At 41.0% G+C, this 20,579-nt stretch overlaps 1 protein-coding gene across 1 annotated transcript in view; it reads right to left on the bottom strand.

Annotated features, from left to right (window-relative positions):
- Nucleotides 1–5,178: 5,178 nt before the first annotated feature.
- The window catches only part of CNGA4 (cyclic nucleotide gated channel subunit alpha 4), a 321,195-nt gene continuing 305,794 nt past the window's right edge, over nt 5,179–20,579 (bottom strand). The window contains exon 4 of the mRNA XM_044058117.1: nt 5,179–5,720. Coding sequence (XP_043914052.1) covers nt 5,326–5,720 — 395 coding nt within the window. The 3' untranslated portion in view covers nt 5,179–5,325. The remainder of the gene's footprint in view (nt 5,721–20,579) is intronic.

Consider the following 20,579-nt stretch of genomic DNA (forward strand, 5'->3'; position numbering starts at 1 on the left):
CCATTAAGTGCCATAGCTGTTGGCTTCCTGGCATTTCTTATAAGAAGAGTTCCTCCTACCACTGTTTGAAAGGCCTTTATCATTAACTTGACAACTTCTCTCACTGCTGGCATGCTCCAGTAAGTAATAGGGGTATCAGCCTGACCACCCCTGACCACCTTTCAGCAACAATCAGCCTGACGACCCCTGACCACCTTTCAGCAACAGCTTTAACTACTGAGGTCTTAAATAGAGTTCATTTGGATTTTGTGACCTTCCTCTCTCCAGGTACACAACAAAAGCTCTTCTGAAGATAGAAGTTGACCTCATCGCACACAGAAGCACCTGCTAGACATATGCGAGGTACCTCCAGTACACATTTGTGTTTCCTGTGTTTGTTCAAGCATCTCAGGAACCATCTTTTCCATCTTGTTAACAAGTATTTTACAGCAGACGACCTCCTTTGACCCTAGTGTCCAGAATGTGCAGCCTCAGGTCTAATGTCATGATTAAAAATTCATTCATCAACATTTTTCCAAGAAGCTCTGAAATGATGTACTGTTATGACACACCTTGTGTTTGAGCAAAGTGCATCTTATGGACAACCCATGACTAGCACAGATATCTAATAACAGTTTACTGCATGGGTTCAGTCCAGGCAAGCTGCACCACCCACTCGTGGCCTTGCAGGTATCTTTACTATTCCCTTTATATGTGCTAAAGTCTCCAAACAGAATTAGAGAGTCAGTAGGTAGTAACCTATCAAACTCTGTTGACACAGTCTGTGAGAAGGGCAAATATTCCAATAAGCTGTTAGGAGCATGCACATAGAATTTTCCTTTCTGCAACCAACTGTCACATTGAAGCAACTATCTAATCTATTGATATAGACGCATCACATTGAAGCAACTATCTAATCTACTGATATAGACACATCACATTGAAGCAACTATCTAATCTACTGATATAGACACATCACATTGAAGCAACTATCTAATCTACTGCTATAGACACATCACATTGAAGCAACTATCTAATCTACTGCTATAGACACATCACATTGAAGCAACTATCTAATCTATTGATATAGACATATCACATTGAAGCAACTATCTAATCTACTGATATAGACACATCACATTGAAGCAACTATCTAAGCTACTGTTATGTACACATCACATTGAAGCAACTATCTAAGCTACTGCTATAGACACATCACATTGAAGCAACTATCTAAGCTACTGTTATATACACATCACATTGAAGCAACTATCTAAGCTACTGCTATAGACACATCACATTGAAGCAACTATCTAATCTACTGCTATAGACACATCACATTGAAGCAACTATCTAATCTACTGATATAGACACATCACATTGAAGCTACTATCTAATCTACTGATATAGACCCATCACATTGAAGCAACTATCTAAGCTACTGCTATAGACACATCACATTGAAGCAACTATCTAATCTACTGCTATAGACACATCACATTGAAGCAACTATCTAATCTACTGCTATAGACACATCACATTGAAGCAACTATCTACTCTCTTGATATAGACGCATCACATTGAAGCAACTATCTAATCTACTGATATAGACACATCACATTGAAGCAACTATCTAATCTACTGCTATAGACACATCACATTGAAGCAACTATCTAAGCTACTGCTATAGACACATCACATTGAATCAACTATCTAATCTACTGCTATAGACACATCACATTGAAGCAACTATCTAATCTACTGCTATAGACACATCACATTGAAGCAACTATCTAATCTACTGATATAGACACATCACATTGAAGCTACTATCTAATCTACTGATATAGACACATCACATTGAAGCAACTATCTAATCTACTGCTATAGACACATCACATTGAAGCAACTATCTAATCTCTTGATATAGACACCACATTGAAGCAATTATCTAATCTACTGATATAGACACATCACATTGAAGCAACTATCTAATCTACTGCTATAGACACATCACATTGAAGCAACTATCTAATCTACTGATATAGACACATCACATTGAAGCAACTAACTACTCTCTTGATATAGACGCATCACATTGAAGCAACTATCTAATCTATTGATATAGACACATCACATTGAAGCAACTATCTAATCTACTGCTATAGACACATCACATTGAAGCAACTATCTAAGCTACTGCTATAGACACATCACATTGAAACAACTATCTAATCTACTGCAATAGACACATCACATTGAAGCAACTATCTAATCTACTGCTATAGACACATCACATTGAAGCAACTATCTAATCTACTGATATAGACACATCACATTGAAGCTACTATCTAATCTACTGATATAGACACATCACATTGAAGCAACTATCTAATCTACTGCTATAGACACATCACATTGAAGCAACTATCTAATCTCTTGATATAGACACCACATTGAAGCAATTATCTAATCTACTGATACAGGCACATCACATTGAAGCAACTATCTAATCTACTGATGTAGACACATCACATTGAAGCAACTATCTAATCTACTGATATAGACCCATCACATTGAAGCAACTATCTAATCTACTGATATAGATACATCACATTGAAGCAACTATCTAATCTACTGCTATAGACACATCACATTGAAGCAACTATCTAATCTACTGCTATAGACACATCACATTGAAGCAACTATCTAATCTACTGCTATAGACACATCACATTGAAGCAACTATCTAATCTACTGATATAGACACATCACATTGAAGCTACTATCTAATCTACTGATATAGACACATCACATTGAAGCAACTATCTAATCTACTGCTATAGACACATCACATTGAAGCAACTATCTAATCTCTTGATACAGACACCACATTGAAGCAATTATCTAATCTACTGATATAGACACATCACATTGAAGCAACTATCTAATCTACTGCTATAGACACATCACATTGAAGCAACTATCTAATCTACTGATATAGACACATCACATTGAAGCAACTATCTAATCTACTGCTATAGACACATCACATTGAAGCAACTATCTAAGCTACTGCTATAGACACATCACATTGAAGCAACTATCTAATCTACTGCTATAGACACATCACATTGAAGCAACTATCTAATCTACTGCTATAGACACATCACATTGAAGCAACTATCTAATCTACTGATATAGACACATCACATTGAAGCTACTATCTAATCTACTGATATAGACACATCACATTGAAGCAACTATCTAATCTACTGCTATAGACACATCACATTGAAGCAACTATCTAATCTCTTGATATAGACACCACATTGAAGCAATTATCTAATCTACTGATACAGACACATCACATTGAAGCAACTATCTAATCTACTGATGTAGACACATCACATTGAAGCAACTATCTAATCTACTGCTATAGACCCATCACATTGAAGCAACTATCTAATCTACTAATATAGATACATCACATTGAAGCAACTATCTAATCTACTGATATAGACACATCACATTGAAGCAACTATCTAATCTACTGATATAGACACTACATTGAAGCAACTATCTAATCTACTGATATAGACACAGGTTACTCACCACACTACTTGGGGCTTTTTGGTATCACTATAACTGCCCAGGCCCCACTCAAAAGCAAGCACAGAACCGGAGAGTCTACCACAATCAGGAAGACTGGCACCAAACCAAGTGTACCAATTATATCTAGGTGGCATTTATCAGCTTCCCACACAAGTTCACGCTCCCTCCCTAGCAGTCAGACAGTATTGCGTCCCAACAGTCCATTTCCTTTGCTGGGGTCCAGTGAATTTTAACATTTTAACTTATCATGGGTCTCCCTGCCATTTGATTGACATCAAAGCTGATTTCTACCTTACACTTTGCATGTGGTGAGGCCACAATGTAGTTTCACATTTTTTTCAGACCAAACTCAACAGCTTCTACATGCTCAGTAGCAAATCTCATCCCCTGGGCCTGGATAGAGGGATATATCTCAGTATTCCATTCTTCTTTGAAAAGACTGTCATGGAGCCACACTGTTAGACTTTTATTTTGCGTGGCCTGTCTTCAGATCATTTTGTGTCACATGGCCGTATGAGGATCACAAAGCTGCAAACAGCAGAACTATAAGGATAATGGGATATACAAATCCCTCCCAGTGTTATAACGTTACTATCCAAGGAAGGGTTTGTCATGGTAGTAGGTTACCCTACCAAGAATATAAAGCTCCAGACAATGCAGCTAAAATGTTCACAGGATGCACAGTCCCCACCCACCATGATGAGGTCACAATCCCAGGAGGTTATTAACATGGTACTTGGTGACCCTACTGAGAATACAAAGCTTAAGACACCACCGCTTACATCACAGAAGCAGACAAATACTCTCCATTCCAATGAGGTTATAATCCTAGGAGACCTAATTAAAACAAGATGATTACATGTTTTGAGCTGGTACAAGGTATTGGCCATATTCAGAATAAAGAAAGAGCAGTCGCAGCATCAGTAAAGACAAATAATACAATTTAGAGGAGCAGAATGCAGACTGAAAGAGTACACCAACAAGTCCATTCATGAAGTAGACTTAAGAAGAACTGGTGTAAGTTCATCAAAGCTGATTAAAGATCAAAGTAAATAGAGATTCCAGGAAGTACAAGCACTATCATGATTAGGGGAGACAGTATGAGGTACTGAAGAATGAATACAGGTGTGTCTGAGGAAAGGTAAAGTGTAATTATGTAATCAGGGTTATTAACATTTAACAATAATGTAAAGGGAGCAGGTTTTTCAGCTGACAATATCTAGGTTGTATAAATATTGTAGGCTGAACATGAAGATAGAAAAGTAAATACTTTGAGGTGTGGTCTGCATTTCACTACAGTGGGCTAATCTTAGAGATGACATATTAACTAAATGGTGCATGTGCTGAAGCCCCGCTTTACATGGGAAGTGGGGGAGAAGGTTGCCAGACAGAACAACATAATCCGCTTTTTGTCTTAGTGTGCTTTCAGTTTTTGTCCTGTCAGCCACATAACATCGATTATAATAAAGTGTAACATTGTAAACTTTCATCAAGAGCATAGAATCAAGAAAATGTATTTCCGTTATACAATGAAACTAGCAAGAAAGGATAAGAAAGACTTTTATCCGTTAGAAAAACCCTGCAATAAGGTTACATAATATGTTTCAGAATACTGCAGACCATGCTTTGGGTGTTGATACATAAGGACAGAGATATAACATTAGGAGCAAAAGGGCAAAAGTGCTTTCCGAATAGATCTTTATCTCATGATTTGCTGAGCAGGTAATTCTCTCACGCTGAAAATCCTCCATCAGTATCATCATCATCTGAGACGAGCCAACCTTCTGTCTCATTCTCCAGGCTCTGAAGGCGGTATTTCAACTTCACTGTGTTAGACTCCAGTTCTGCCACTAATCTGGCAAACTTTGTCTGCAAGGTTGTCAATGCTGCTTCCATCCTTTCCAGGTTTTTCTTCATCTCCTCCCATCTCTGATCAGCGGCAGCAGCTGCTTCTTCATCTAACATGTTCATCTTTCGAAGGATCTGCTTCCCTTTTTCCTCCATAATGGTTTTTGCATCTGGAAATTCAATGAGCACATCGGTCATGTCCTCCTTTGAGAGGCAAAACAAATCAGAATAGCCTATACTCTTGATATTCGCTGTTCTCCTGTTTCCAGATTTGCTGCCTGAAAAACACAAAATTAAGAAAGAGTGAATCTTTCTTCACCAAAGAACTGCATATTTATTGCACAGACTGTGACAGTGGATGACAATATGAACTGGATTTTAGTAAATTTGTGTGTCTGACAAACAGTATATGGTTCTCTGAAATATGAGAGTACTGTAAGCTTGGTGAGCAGTGTGTATTGAGATTAAAGAATATGAAGAGAATGCAAGCAGAAAAGTGACGGTAACGCAGGATAGGAAACATGAACTTCTGAGTTCAGAGGTGCAGGTAATATGCCAAGTGGAGAGAACTATTTTGTAGGGGATGTGGCAGCACCGTGCATTGCATTGCAGTATCTGCAAAATATGAGTTTTTAAGGAATTGTTTTCAGAACATCAAACAACTTCAAAAAACAGATGAGATAGAGAGCATGGAAATATTTACTGCATAAATACTGAGATGGTGGTTAGCATGCTTTTTCACTGTTGGATAGATGCTGAGATGGTGGTTAGCATGCTTTTTCACTGTTGGATGTATACTGGGATTGTGGTTAGCATGCTTTTTCACTGTTGGATAGATACTGAGACAGTGGTTAGCATGCTTTTTCACTGTTGGATAGATACTTAGATGGTGGTTAGCATGCTTTTTCACTGTTGGATAGATACTGAGATGGTGGTTAGCATGCTTTTTCACTGTTGGATGCATACCGGGATGGTGGTTAGCATGCTTTTTCACTGTTGGATAGATACTAAGACAGTGGTTAGCATGCTTTTTCACTGTTGGATGGGTACTGAGATGGTGGTTAGCATGCTTTTTCACTGCTGGATATATATTGAGACAGTGGTTAGCATACTTTTTCACTGTTGAAAGGAAGACAGGAACAGTATTTCCTGACTGACAAATTTGGATGACAGTGTCCTCCACCTTTTTAAAAAGAAGACAGGAGGGTACATTCTAGTTGCCCAAGGAACATGCTTCTCAGACTCCCTGGAAAAGTATATGCCAAGATGCTGGAATTGGGATAGAGATGTTAACAGTTAAGCCTCTGATTTAGAGTGAGTAATGTGTAGATTCCAACCTGGTCATGGAATAGTGAACTAACCCTTTGGTCTTGCACTGATATTCAAGAGATCATGGGAGTGTATTATTATAATCTCCATGTGTGCTGGGAAATGGAGAAGGCATGTAACTCCATACCCTGGAGTGCCATGTGTGATGTTTTGTAATAGTAGGTGTTCTCATGGCTGCTGATATATGATATACATTCTCTGCATGTGCACAGCAAGTGCTGACTTCACATTCTTGGCACCAAACTGAATGCATTCAAGTTGGATGTAGGAATCCACCAAAGATATATCAGGTCTTTTCTAGTCCTGATTTTCATGCTCAGCATATTTTGACAAAGAAGAGGTTTGACAGTGTGCCATTTGCAGGCATGAGAATTGCATATTTTCTGTTTGCAGCATTTTCTTAGCTTCATATGACTATGGTGTCTGGTGCAGGCACTAGAACAGTTTGCAGCTGGGTGAGAAGGGGGCAGGGATAAAATTTGGCAGTTCTTAACCAGAGTTAATTGCTCTCAGAAGGTGGAAGAACAGCTACCTCAAGTAAAGGATTTTAAGTAGTTTGGGATCATGTTCCTGAGTGAATGCAGGAGGCTGACCAGCATATGGGTACAGAAGAGGTGGTACTGGGGGAGGTGTACCAGAAGAGAAGGCGGTACTGGGGGAGGTGTACCAGAAGGGAAGGCGGTATTGGGGAGTGTACCAGAAGGGAAGGCGGTACTGGGGAGGTATACCAGGAGGAAATGGTGAAGTGAGAGATGAATAAAATGTTCTTATGTACATCGACTGTGTTATCAAGTTTACAGCTTATTCGTCTTAAGAAGCTTAATTACTATTTCCTCTACTGGTATTTTCTCTTGCCCACATACTTAAAATGTTGTTTCTAGACATGTAACTGAGTTTCTTAACACTATTTTGACAGATAATTTATTCCAGTGTTTTTGGTAGTTTTTGAATAGTGACTCACTCGTGTTATTTATGTTAATATTAAACATTTGATTAATATGCAATTGCTAGCCTCCCATACTTTAAAAAAATCACTACACTCTCATCTAACATCCTCATGGGAATGCTCCTGTTCACACCCCTCATAACCTGCTCTCCACTCCCAACACTTTTTCCTCTTTCCTTTCTCTCAAATCCCAGCTAGCAAATTCATGCCTGCTTCTAGCATACAACTCCTTATTTGTACCTAGCAATTAGTAAAAAAAAAAAAAAAAACTTCTCTTTTGCTATGTTTGCCTGTATTACTTGTTTGATATTTTTTGATCTAACTTATAACCAGAAATTCTACAATGTTTTTCTCTATAATCCTCATGTAAACTATGTGTGGAACATAATCTTTGTATAATCTGTATGTGAGCTTTTCTCCCAGGACTCATTGAAAGCGGGTTCTTTAGGCCCAATGGACTATCCTGGTTAAACAACTGCAAATAAATAAAATAAATAAAATAAATGAATAAATATTGTACTAATTCCACTCATTGGACTTTCCAGATGCTTTTTTTTAAACAGAATTGTGTCCGATATGGCTACCCAGCACAGTTTGCTCCTAAGATGCTTGTAGGTAGAAAAAGAACAAAGCCGTTTCTGTAGACTGTCACTGTAGCTCATATGCTTTCCAACCTCCTGTAATGTATTTGATAAGAATCTAAATTTCCTTAATCTGATTTCTGTGGCTTGTTTTAAGCTGCAGGATATGGCAGAATGTCCTGTAACAGGTCCAATCAAAAGATGGATATAGGGTAGACTAGCTACCTATGATTTACTGGTTATTCACCTGGATATGAGGGTGGGCAATCCAGTAAGCCTTTCTGACTATGGCTGTAGCAAACTGATCAAACTTTAATTTATTGCATATAATTGATATAACTGTATTTTATGTTTTTAGGATGTTCCCATATTTTCTTTCCAAATTTGACAACACTGCATTTACTGGCATTGTAACTGCTGTAACTGCATATACTATTAAGCCATCTTGAAGAATTTGTCTCGTGGGAAGGTAATTACATTACCCAGTTTACATTCATCAGCACATCCTACATACCATACTTCACTGCGTGCAGTCGTATCAGAAAAAAACAGTCCAATAAGGAGCGATCTCAACAAAGAGGCCTATGTGTCTGGACACCTTATTAAGAATAAACAGTTGCAGAGGCCTATGAGTCTGGACACCTTATTAAGAATAAACAGTTATAGAGGCCTATGTGTCTGGACACCTTACTAAGAATAAACAGTTATCATGTGATTCCAGGATCTTTGAGTTCTCCTCTTCAGCCTATTTACCAGTTCAGTTACATAAATGTTAATGTTGAGCTGAACTCATTTTCTATAATATGTTAATAAGGAATGCTGTCAGCTGCATTTGAAAGATCTCTGTATTTGCATGTGTAGTCAGTCACTTATCCATTGTCAGTGATATTTATTTAAAATGCCAACAGATTAAATAGGAGGACTTTTCCAAGTAGCCGCCTCAATAATGTCTTTGGTTGCCACTCCTCGTAAGAAGGCTGTGGTAGTGGCTGTTGCCCTTGTAGAATGAGGTCTTATGTTCTGTGGAATTGGTTTTCCATGGAAGGAGTAACAGTATCGTATGCAATTTCCTATCCATTTGGAGATTGTCTGTTTGGAAATAGCTTTTCCTTCCCTTCCTGTTGCATAGGCTACAAAAAGTTGGTCAGTCTTTCTGCTATTTTTTGTTCTGTCCAAGTAGTAGCGTAGCTGTCTATGTACATCCAAGGTATGCAGTATTCTTTCCCATCTGTTTTGTGGGTTGGGAAAGAAGGTAGGTAGGTGGATTGCCTGGTTTAAAGACACTCTGGATACCACCTTGGGCATAAATGTAGGATTAGTCCTCATGGACACTCTATCTTGGTGGAAGATTAGGAAGGGTTGCACTGCCATTAAGGCCTGTAGTTCTGAAACCCTCCTTGCTGAAGTAATTGCCAGTAGGAAAGCAGTTTTCCATGACAGGTGTTGTAGGTCTGCTGTTGCTGCTGGTTCAAAGGGTGATAGTGTCAACTTTTCTAGCACAAAGTTTAAATCCCAAGCTGGTAATGGTGGTTTCCTTGGAGGTTTTACATTCTTGATTCCTCTGAGGAACTGCCTGAGCAAAGGGTGAAAAAACAGGTGGATCAAAGCTGTATTCTGCTGAAATAGCTGATGCATGTATCTTGATGGAGGAGTAGGACAGGCCTGAATGAAGAAGTTCGGCCAGATACTCCAGAATGTTAGGCATATCTATGTTTGACACATCTTTTCCTCTTTCCGTACTCCAAATGACAAACCTTTTCCATTTTCCAGCATAGTTCCTTCTTGTTGAAGGTCTGCGTGCTTCAAGAATAATGTCTTTAACTCTTTGGGAAAGTTCTGGATTAGCTGCTGCTATGTGATGTTCCATGCAGTCAGTTGCAGCGTTTTAGGTTTGGATGTATGATGCTGTAGTTGTTCTGAGTTAACATCAAAGGCATCAGGGGTATTGGCCACATATTGTTCCGAGACATGCTCTTCAGTAGTGGGTACCAGTGTTGTCTTGGCCAGTTTGGAGCTATCAGGATTATCCTTGGACGTTCTTCCTTGATTTTTAGTAGTACCTTGTGTATCAAAGGAAGAGGTGGGAATGCATATGCTGTTAGGCCTTTCCAGTTGAAGGAGAGTGAGTCCACTTTCCATGCTAGTGGGTGGAATGTCCTTGTGCAGAATTTTTGAGCTGGTGATTGAGAGGTGATGCGAATAGGTCTATCTGTGGCATTCCCATTTCTTTGAGATGGTCTTGAAGATGTGTGGTTGCAGCTTCGATTCGTGGGCATCCGAAGTGGTTCTGCTTAATATGTCTGCTAGAGTATTGTCTTTCCCCGGTACAAATATTGCCTGTAACGGAATGTTGTAGCTGAGTGCCAGGGTCCACAGCTCCAAGGTCATTCTGCATAGGGGGTATGAATGAGTGCCTCCCTGTTTGTTGATGTACCACATGACTGTGGTGTTGTCTGTCCTTATCATCAACTGGCCCTCTTTGAGAAATGGTTTGAACTTTTGGATTGCCAGTTTTACTGCCAGCATTTCTTTTAGATTGATGTGCAGGTGAAGTTGATCCTGTGTCCACAATCCTTGCACGCATTTGTCCAGCATGTGGGTGGCCCCATCCTAGGTCTGAAGCGTCTGTTGTGATGGTCTGGCTTGGTTGACATCTGCGAAAGGGTAGGCCTGGGTTTGACTGGCATGCCTGAGCCCACCATAGGAACTCCTGTTTTAAGCATGGAATTAGTGGGACTTCTGTTTCTAGACTGTGTCTGTGTTGGGACCATAAATTCTTTAGGTACCACTGTAGTTTCCTCATATGTAGTCTGGCAAATGGGACCAAGATTATGCATGATGCCATGAAGCCCAAGGCCTGCAGAACTTTTCTTGCTGTTAACTTGTTCAGTTTTGTTAGTGCCAAGAAGTAAAGAGGAAGTTCTTTTGTTTTCTGTAGTCAGGAATGCCATTTGTTGTACTGTGTCCAATTCCCAAGAATGTCCTTGTTTGGGATGGTATCAGCCTTGACTTTTGTAAATTGACTGTGTATCCCAGTCCTTGTAGCAAGTAAATGACCCTTTGTAAATCTGTTGTCAGCTTGCTTTTGTTGTCCCCTTGTAGCAGGCAGTCGTCCAGGTATGGGTAAATTTGAATTCCCTGTAGTCTGCAATGGATTACTGATGCCAGGCATTTTGTGAATACTCTGGGCAGTAGATAAGCCAAAGGGCAATGCTGAGAATTGATAGTGCTCTGATCCTGCAAGAAATCTGAGGTATCTTCTGCAGATTGGTCGAATGGGGACGTGCAGGTATGCCTCCTTGAGATCTAGAGTTACCAGCCAAGACTCCTTGCCCAGCATGGGAAGAAGTTGCTGTAGGGTCAGCATTTTGAATTTTGGGACAATGATGTATGTATTTAAGGTGGACAGGTCGAGAATTGGTCTCCAACTTTTTCCTTTCTTGGAACTAGGAATAGTCTGGAATAGAACCCCTTTCCTTGTTCTGCTGTTGGCACTCTTTCCACAGCTCTCATGTTTGCTAACTCCATTATCTGGTAGAGCCTCTGTTTTTGATTTGGAGGTAGATTTGGCATTCCTCTTTTGACTGGTAAAGTGTGGAAGTGAAACCGGTAACCTTGATCTATGGTTTGTAAAATCCACTTGTCTTTTGTTATGTAGTGCCAGTTCTTTGAAAATAAGGTTAACTTTCCGCCTAGAGGAGCTGCTATTTGTTCCCTGGTAGGCGGATTTAGGATTAAGTCACTGTGGTTGTGCTGATGTAGTGGCAGTGGCTGTGTCTGTGCCTCTGTTGTTACCTTGCCACTGTCGTCCTCTGTAGGCACCTCCTCTGGATTGGTTTCTGCCTCTGGAACGTCTATTCCTGCCCCTTTGAAATTTTGTGGAGTCAGGAAAGGACCAATTTTGGCAGGCCAGTTCCTGCTAAACCTTGGGGTTGAACCTGCAAGAAATCTTTAACAGTTTGAACAGATTTTGCCTTTTCTTCCATTTTCTTCATAACCTGCTGGGCAGGTGTACCAAACAAACTTGTCTTGTCCATAGGAGCATCTAGCAACTTAGCTTTAACATGATCCGGTAAAGCTTGTTCCTTTAGCCATGCATGCCTTCTTATCACTGTGCCTGTCATGGCTGATCTAAATGAAGCCTCCAGTGCATCATAGCCACATTTTAAGGAATGGTTGCTAACCTGTTGTATGTTATTTACCATCTCTAATACATATTTCTTATCAAGAGATTCATCAGTGGTTAGTTTTTTAGTTAACTGATCAAGCATAAACTCTTGGTATTGTATCATGTGAAACTGACAGTTTAAAGCTCTAGCTGAGAGAGTAGCTGAAGTGTAGACCTTTTTACCCCATCTGTCTAAAGACCTTGCTTCCCTTTCAGAAGGAATAGGGTTTTTAGCTGTGGTCACGGCTACTGCCTTGGGACCCTGGGATATAGTTTCTGGGTCTGCAAGTGGGGCCTTGTAAAGGTGGTGATGAGTATCTGGCACCCTGTAAAATCTGTCTGGTTTGGCAGGGGCTGGGGGTAAAGAATCTGGAGCAGAGCAAACATCATTGAAAGCATCATCCACCACAGAGAGAACAGGAGGTATAGCTAAGGGCCTGTGCTGTGGGAGGTGCAGAAAGGTCCTAAGTCTTTTTCTGGAGTCTGAAAAATCCTGTTGCTGCCATTGGAACTGTTCTCGCATGGCATGCAAGGTTTCCCCAAAGGAGAATTCTTCTGGTGGGAAGCAGCTGGAATGGATTCTTCAGCATCAGAATCTTCAAAATTGGAGAAGGGAGCCTCTGGCTGGTCAGTTATGTCTGATTCATCAGCAGAATCATCAGAAGACACTGGCTCAGGGGGCTCTGTCCTAGGTCTCTTCTCTGGGGGCTGAGAGGCCCTGTCTGGGTGAGATTGAGATCCTCTAATTAAAGAAATTAAATCTTCTGCCAAAGAAAGCATTTGAGAACTAGAAGAGGGCCTGGATGTGGGGGGTTTAACAGGCACTGTTTTAGTAGTCTTGGCTGCTTTAGCCCTGGCGAAGGCCTTAATGGACATGGCTGCTGGAGGCCTAGCAGCACCACGTGCTGGGGTAGAGACATCCAAGGGGATGGTGTCTGATAAGTCAACCACCGTAGTGGGTAAAATTTCTGAGGTCGATTCAAGAGTTGTAGCAGGGGCCTCAGTTGCTAGAATAGGTTCAGCTGTACTTTGATCAGTTTTCTCGGTTTCGGTCTGGCACCCTGTAAAATCTGTCTGGTTTGGCAGGGGCTGGGGTAAAGAATCTGGAGCAGAGCAAACATCATTGAAAGCATCATCCACCACAGAGAGAACAGGAGGTATAGCTAAGGGCCTGTGCTGTGGGAGGTGCAGAAAGGTCCTAAGTCTTTTCTGGAGTCTGAAAAATCCTGTTGCTGTCATTGGAACTGTTCTCGCATGGCATGCAAGGTTTCCCCAAAGGAGAATTCTTCTGGTGGGGAAGCAGCTGGAATGGATTCTTCAGCATCAGAATCTTCAAAATTGGAGAAGGGAGCCTCTGGCTGGTCAGTTATGTCTGATTCATCAGCAGAATCATCAGAAGACACTGGCTCAGGGGCTCTGTCCTAGAGTCTCTTCTCTGGGGCTGAGAGGCCCTGTCTGGGTGAGATTGAGATCCTCTAATTAAAGAAATTAAATCTTCTGCCAAAGAAAGCATTTGAGAACTAGAAGAGGGCCTGGATGTGGGGGTTTAACAGGCACTGTTTTAGTAGTCTTGGCTGCTTTAGCCCTGGCGAAGGCCTTAATGGACATGGCTGCTGGAGGCCTAGCAGCACCACGTGCTGGGGTAGAGACATCCAAGGGATGGTGTCTGATAAGTCAACCACCGTAGTGGGTAAAATTTCTGAGGTCGATTCAAGAGTTGTAGCAGGGGCCTCAGTTGTAAGAATAGGTTCAGCTGTACTTTGATCAGTTTTCTCGGTTTCGGCGAAACCGAGACACTCCTTGATTTGCTTTACCGTGGTTTCGGCCGAAACAGCGGACCGCGAGTGTCGGTCTTTATCTTTGCGTTTTGGTAGATTGGGTAGTCGGAGGATCCGGCGGCATAATGTACGCAAAATCAGAACGAAAAACTGTTCTGCAAACTCCGACCGGCCTAAGCGTTCGTCGGTTGAAAGAGGCACAGGCCGAACAGGCTGCTACGTCCGGGGCTGGGCCTAAACAAGGCAGACAGTAAGAGTGGAAATCTTTATGAGGTATTTGTTTCCCACAGGTTAAACAATTGTTAACTTTTCTGACATCGGCTGAGGCAGAAAGAGTCGCCAACGGGGTACTTAGGGTTAGAAGTCTTCGAAGTAGTATTGGTAGAAGTAATCTCTGGATCCGACCGACCGGCACTTGCGAACAGCTTCTGCTTCGGGCGCCACGCGGCAAGAAAGACTGAGGAAAATGGCGTCGGCTGATGCTTTTATACCCGAAGACCAACAGAGATGACGTCGGGTGGAGTGCGACATCAGCCGAAGCCGGACCCGGACTTTGGAATCCGGCCGACTGCAGGGCTGCCTGACGACAGGACAGCCCACTTGTTATGACTGCAGATGCATCCATGAAGGACATCAGCTACCTCAAGTAAAGGATTTTAAGTAGTTTGGGATCATGTTCCTGAGTGAATGCAGGAGGCTGACCAGCATATGGGTACAGAAGAGGTGGTACTGGGGGAGGTGTACCAGAAGAGAAGGCGGTACTGGGGGAGGTGTACCAGAAGGGAAGGCGGTACTGGGGGAGGTGTACCAGAAGGGAAGGCGGTACTGGGGAGGTATACCAGGAGGAAATGGTGAAGTGAGAGATGAATAAAATGTTCTTATGTACATCGACTGTGTTATCAAGTTTACAGCTTATTCGTCTTAAAAAGCTTAATTACTATTTCCTCTACTGGTATTTTCTCTTGCCCACATACTTAAAATGTTGTTTCTAGACATGTAACTGAGTTTCTTAACACTATTTTGACAGATAATTTATTCCAGTGTTTTTGGTAGTTTTTGAATAGTGACTCACTCGTGTTATTTATGTTAATATTAAACATTTGATTAATATGCAATTGCTAGCCTCCCATACTTTAAAAAAATCACTACACTCTCATCTAACATCCTCATGGGAATGCTCCTGTTCACACCCCTCATAACCTGCTCTCCACTCCCAACACTTTTTCCTCTTTCCTTTCTCTCAAATCCCAGCTAGCAAATTCATGCCTGCTTCTAGTATACAACTCCTTATTTGTACCTAGCAATTAGTAAAAAAAAAAAAAAACTTCTCTTTTGCTATGTTTGCCTGTATTACTTGTTTGATATTTTTTGATCTAACTTATAACCAGAAATTCTACAATGTTTTTCTCTATAATCCTCATGTAAACTATGTGTGGAACATAATCTTTGTATAATCTGTATGTGAGCTTTTCTCCCCAGGACTCCATTGAAAACGGGTTCTTTAGGCCCAATGGACTATCCTGGTTAAACAACTGCAAATAAATAAAATAAATAAAATAAATGAATAAATATTGTACTAATTCCACTCATTGGACTTTCCAGATGCTTTTTTTTAAACAGAATTGTGTCCGATATGGCTACCCAGCACAGTTTGCTCTAAGATGCTTGTAGGTAGAAAGAACAAAGCCGTTTCTGTAGACTGTCACTGTAGCTCATATGCTTTCCAACCTCCTGTAATGTATTTGATAAGAATCTGTAAATTTCCTTAATCTGATTTCTGTGGCTTGTTTTTAAGCTGCAGGATATGGCAGAATGTCCTGTAACAGGTCCAATCAAAGATGGATATAGGGGTAGACTAGCTACCTATGATTTACTGGTTATTCACCTGGATATGAGGTGGGCAATCCAGTAAGCCTTTCTGACTATGGCTGTAGCAAACTGATCAAACTTTAATTTATTGCATATAATTGATATAACTGTATTTTATGTTTTTAGGATGTTCCCATATTTTCTTTCCCAAATTTGACAACACTGCATTTACTGGCATTGTAACTGCTGTAACTGCATATACTATTAAGCCATCTTGAAGAATTTGTCTCTCGTGGGAAGGTAATTACATTACCCAGTTTACATTCATCAGCACATCCTACATACCATACTTCACTGCGTGCAGTCGTATCAGAAAAAAACAGTCCAATAAGGAGCAATCTCAACAAAGAGGCCTATGTGTCTGGACACCTTATTAAGAATAAACAGTTGCAGAGGCCTATGAGTCTGGACACCTTATTAAGAATAAACAGTTATAGAGGCCTATGTGTCTGGACACCTTACTAAGAATAAACAGTTATCATGTGATTCCAGGATCTTTTGAGTTCTCCTCTTCAGCCTATTTACCAGTTCAGTTACATAAATGTTAATGTTGAGCTGAACTCATTTTCTATAATATGTTAATAAGGGAATGCTGTCAGCTGCATTTGAAAGATCTCTGTATTTGCATGTGTAGTCAGTCACTTATCCATTGTCAGTGATATTTATTTAAAATGCCAACAGATTAAATAGGGAGGACTTTTCCTCAACAAATCCAACTTGTCCCAAGTATATTATCGTTAAGATTATTAGTGTCTTTATGGAGATGCTCTTTTATTACATACTATGTAGTTATCAAACACTACAAGTGAGACTGATCTCCGTTTAACTGTGTGGAACTGCTGTAGCACCCCCCCTTATATATGGGGTGCACTGTAGATTGAATGCAACTGCACTCTCCCCACCAAGCCTAATAATCAATCCACCCCTTAAACTCCTGACTAACTCTGAGTACAAGCTAACCTAACATTTTATTTATTTATTTATTTTACATTTGTTGACCGGGATAGTCTTAACTGAATTTGTGTCCACTTTCAGTAGACTCCCGGGGAGATAAGCTAACCTAGTCGGACTATCCCGGTCAACAAATGTTAAATAAATAAAGGATAAGATATGTTTTTGCCAAGGATAGGCCTTGATCTAAAAAGACACAGATAGAGCAGGAATTAAAGAGAGGGTATTTGGGATATAGTATCATAAATGTACATATTGAATATAGTATCATAAATGTACATATTGTAAATAACATAATTGTACGTATTATAAATAACCCATATCATCTTTTTTCTCTCTTTTCCTTCTAAGTCTTTATTCTCCCTCTCAATTAAGTTTCCACTGCCATCCTAAATATTTAGATACTATGTAACCAAAGAATTTATTCCTGTTCTCTAGCATGAAATGAAATTGTAATTGTGTCTTCTTTACTATGATTGTATATGTAACTAAACTATGCAATGTGGAGCTTTTCTCTCCGGGCTTCCACTGAAAACGTGCTCCCAGAGCCCAGTGGACCTCCCCGGTCATCAAACTGGAAATAAATGTCACACTTCTGGAAAATCTTTTGTTCATAGGTGTGTACTAGGCTAATGGCCCTGGAGCCTTTACAAGCCTAGCCCATAGGGTTACCCTGGCATCATGCCACCTGACCTTAGTTCCCAATGCCTCTGTCAAGTAGAACCACTGGAGTGATCCCCAGGGTGAATTTTCTATTTCCTATCCACTCATCAAGATTTCTCTTGAAGAGGGCCAGTGAGGTGCTCTGCTTGACATGTGTAGAAAGTCTATTCCATAGCATAGGCAGTCTCTCGGTTATGAACCTGTCCCTCCAGCATGTTCTGTTGATTATGGGAATGAGGTTGAGGTCTCTGGAGCATGTGGTGCGGAGAGATTGGGATTTCTTTAGATGTAGCATTTCTAACAGAGCTGGGTCAGACATGGCTTTGTAAGTCAAGCAGAGATCGCCTCTAAGTAGGCAATATGAGACAGAGAATAGTTGAACTTTTATGAGTCTGTCCATATAAGACAAGTGTTTAAGGCCCAGGATCCTCTTTCTGAGGCACGTTTGTGGCCTCTCCAGTTGTTGCAGGTGTTTAGTGAGGTACATGCCAAATGGGGCATTGTTCTCGATGATTAGCCTAATGAGGGAAGAGTAGAGGGAGACAATGACCTCTTTCTTCCTGGATGCAAAACCCTTAGTAATGAGATGTGCCACATAGAAGGACTTTCTGACCACAGTGGCAAAATGGTGGTCAAAAGAGAGGTTGCTGTCAAACTGTGTTCCCAGATCTCTTACAATACCTTCTGTGTTCAGTGGACTGCCATCGATGTGGTAATTCAAGGGAACAGGTTTTTCGCAAGAGGGATGATGGCACATTTTTTGGCATTGAGCTTAAAGCCATGGTTCTGACACCTGTCGTTGGTCTCATTGAGGCCTTTCTGTAGGATGTCAACATCACTTGGGGAGTTAATAATAGCTTGTAACTTGCAATCATCTGCAAACTTTGTCAGCCAGAGTCCCTTTGTGTTGGCCTCGACTTCAGAGAAGTAGATACCAAACAGGAGAGGACCCAGGACCGAACCCTGTAGGACTCCACTTGTGACTGGTTGGCAGTCTGACTTGGAGTCAGCTACTTCCACACTATGAGTTCTATCTGTGAGCCAGTTTGCAATCCACATAATGATATAGGGGTTGATGCCTAGCTTAGTGAGTTTTTCTATGATTCCTGAGTGTGGAATGGTATCAAAGGCCTTGGCCAGATCAAGGTAGGCTGTATGAACCACCTTACATTCATCCACAGCTCTGGTGACTGACTCAAAGAAGTCGACCAAGTTGAGCAGGCATGATCTACCCTTCACAAAGCCAAACTCTGTAGGATCCAGAGTTTGTAGATTCCCTATAGCCTTGTTTATTAGGTCCATGATGATGCGTTCCATAGCTTTGCATATCAGACTCGTCAGGCTAATTGGGCGATAATTCCTGAGGTCTGTAGTCGCTCCTCCTTTGTGGAGAAAGATGACTGTAGCAATGTGCCATTCGGTAGGGACAAAGCCTGAGGTGAGGCTGTGATTGAACAGGGCACACAGGTGAGGTGCCAGCTCATTCTGTAGTTCATGTAAAACACAGCCAGGAATACTGTCAGGTCCCACAGAAGCTGTATTCTTGGCCTTAGACAGTGCTGTTTTAACCTGTGCAGCAGTAATACTGGGTGCCTGGCAATCTACTGGTATTGTGATTGGTCCTTTGAGGGGGGGAGGGGTAAAGTTAGCACTCAATCTGTTGGCCAGTATATTGGCAATATCTGTTGGCTTGGTATAGGAGGTACCATTGTGCAGTAGCTCGGAGCAAATCTGGGTATTGCCGTGGATCTTCTTTACATAACTATAGAAGGCCTTGTGGTTGTCTTTATTATCTGCTGCAATTCTGTTTTCATAGCTAGCTTTAAAGGATTTGATGAGGGATCTCAACTTTTTGTTGAGGCTGATAAGGGAGTTTTTCCAGTCTTGGGACTTTACCTTATTCTGCATCAGTTTCTTCCTTCTGTTGTATAGTTTGTTTATGGCAGGGGACCACCAGATTGGCTTCCTTTTTTTTTGAGGAGAGCATCTTAGTTCTATTGAGTATGGCAAGATCCATGCATTTGTGTACGTGTTCGTACAATGCACTGGTGTATGATTCGGTGGTCATGCAGCTATTCCCCATTTGCATGGGTTCTGTGAAGTTAGCCACCTCTGTTTTTAGGAGCCGAAAGTTAACTTTGGAGAAAATTTTCATGGTGGTTACCTTTGTGGGGGGGGTGGGGGTGGGAGAGATGTGGATTTCCAAGATGAGTGGTTTGTGGTCGGATCTAACCAGGGAGGAGCTGACTATTAGTGTAGAGCAACAGTTGCCATGTTAGTAATGACCAGGTCAAGGATGTTGCTACCTCTAGTGGGGGTAAGAACAAGCTGGTCCAGAGCATTGGAAGTAATGAATTCCAGAAAGCACTGGGCAAGTGTATTGGTACATGGGTAGTTTTCCCAGTTAATGGAGGGGTGGTTGAAGTCGCCCAGTATGAGAGTGTTAGACTGGACCCTAATATTCTCCAGGGTGCTTAGGAACGTGGAGTGTGAGTCTTGGGACATGGTTGGGGACCTATAGCAGGCTATGACCTGAATCGCTGTCTTACTGGTTTAAAAGACTACATCTGTGCTTGTTTCCCATCTTTCCTGTAACTAACCTACTGGAAAGCACTAGAAAGCCTTAAACTGATACAAGCCTTCTAGCTTAAAAGAGAGACTTTGGAGTGATTGAGTATCAGTTTTCTGTATTTTCTTGCTGTACTTAACTGTTTTCCGCCTAAACGCTGATTTTTCCAGCACTGATTGTGATTTAAAAGCTTGTTTTTTTTCACATATTGTACTTATTTGACTGTCTGCACTTTTAAAAAGTTTTTTGTTTAAATAAATTGTTTAACTGTTGTAGGCCACAC

Source organism: Protopterus annectens, chromosome 16.part0 (genome assembly GCF_019279795.1).
Source record: "Protopterus annectens isolate FY-2018-M chromosome 16.part0, PAN1.0, whole genome shotgun sequence".
Lineage (NCBI taxonomy): Eukaryota > Metazoa > Chordata > Ceratodontiformes > Protopteridae > Protopterus > Protopterus annectens.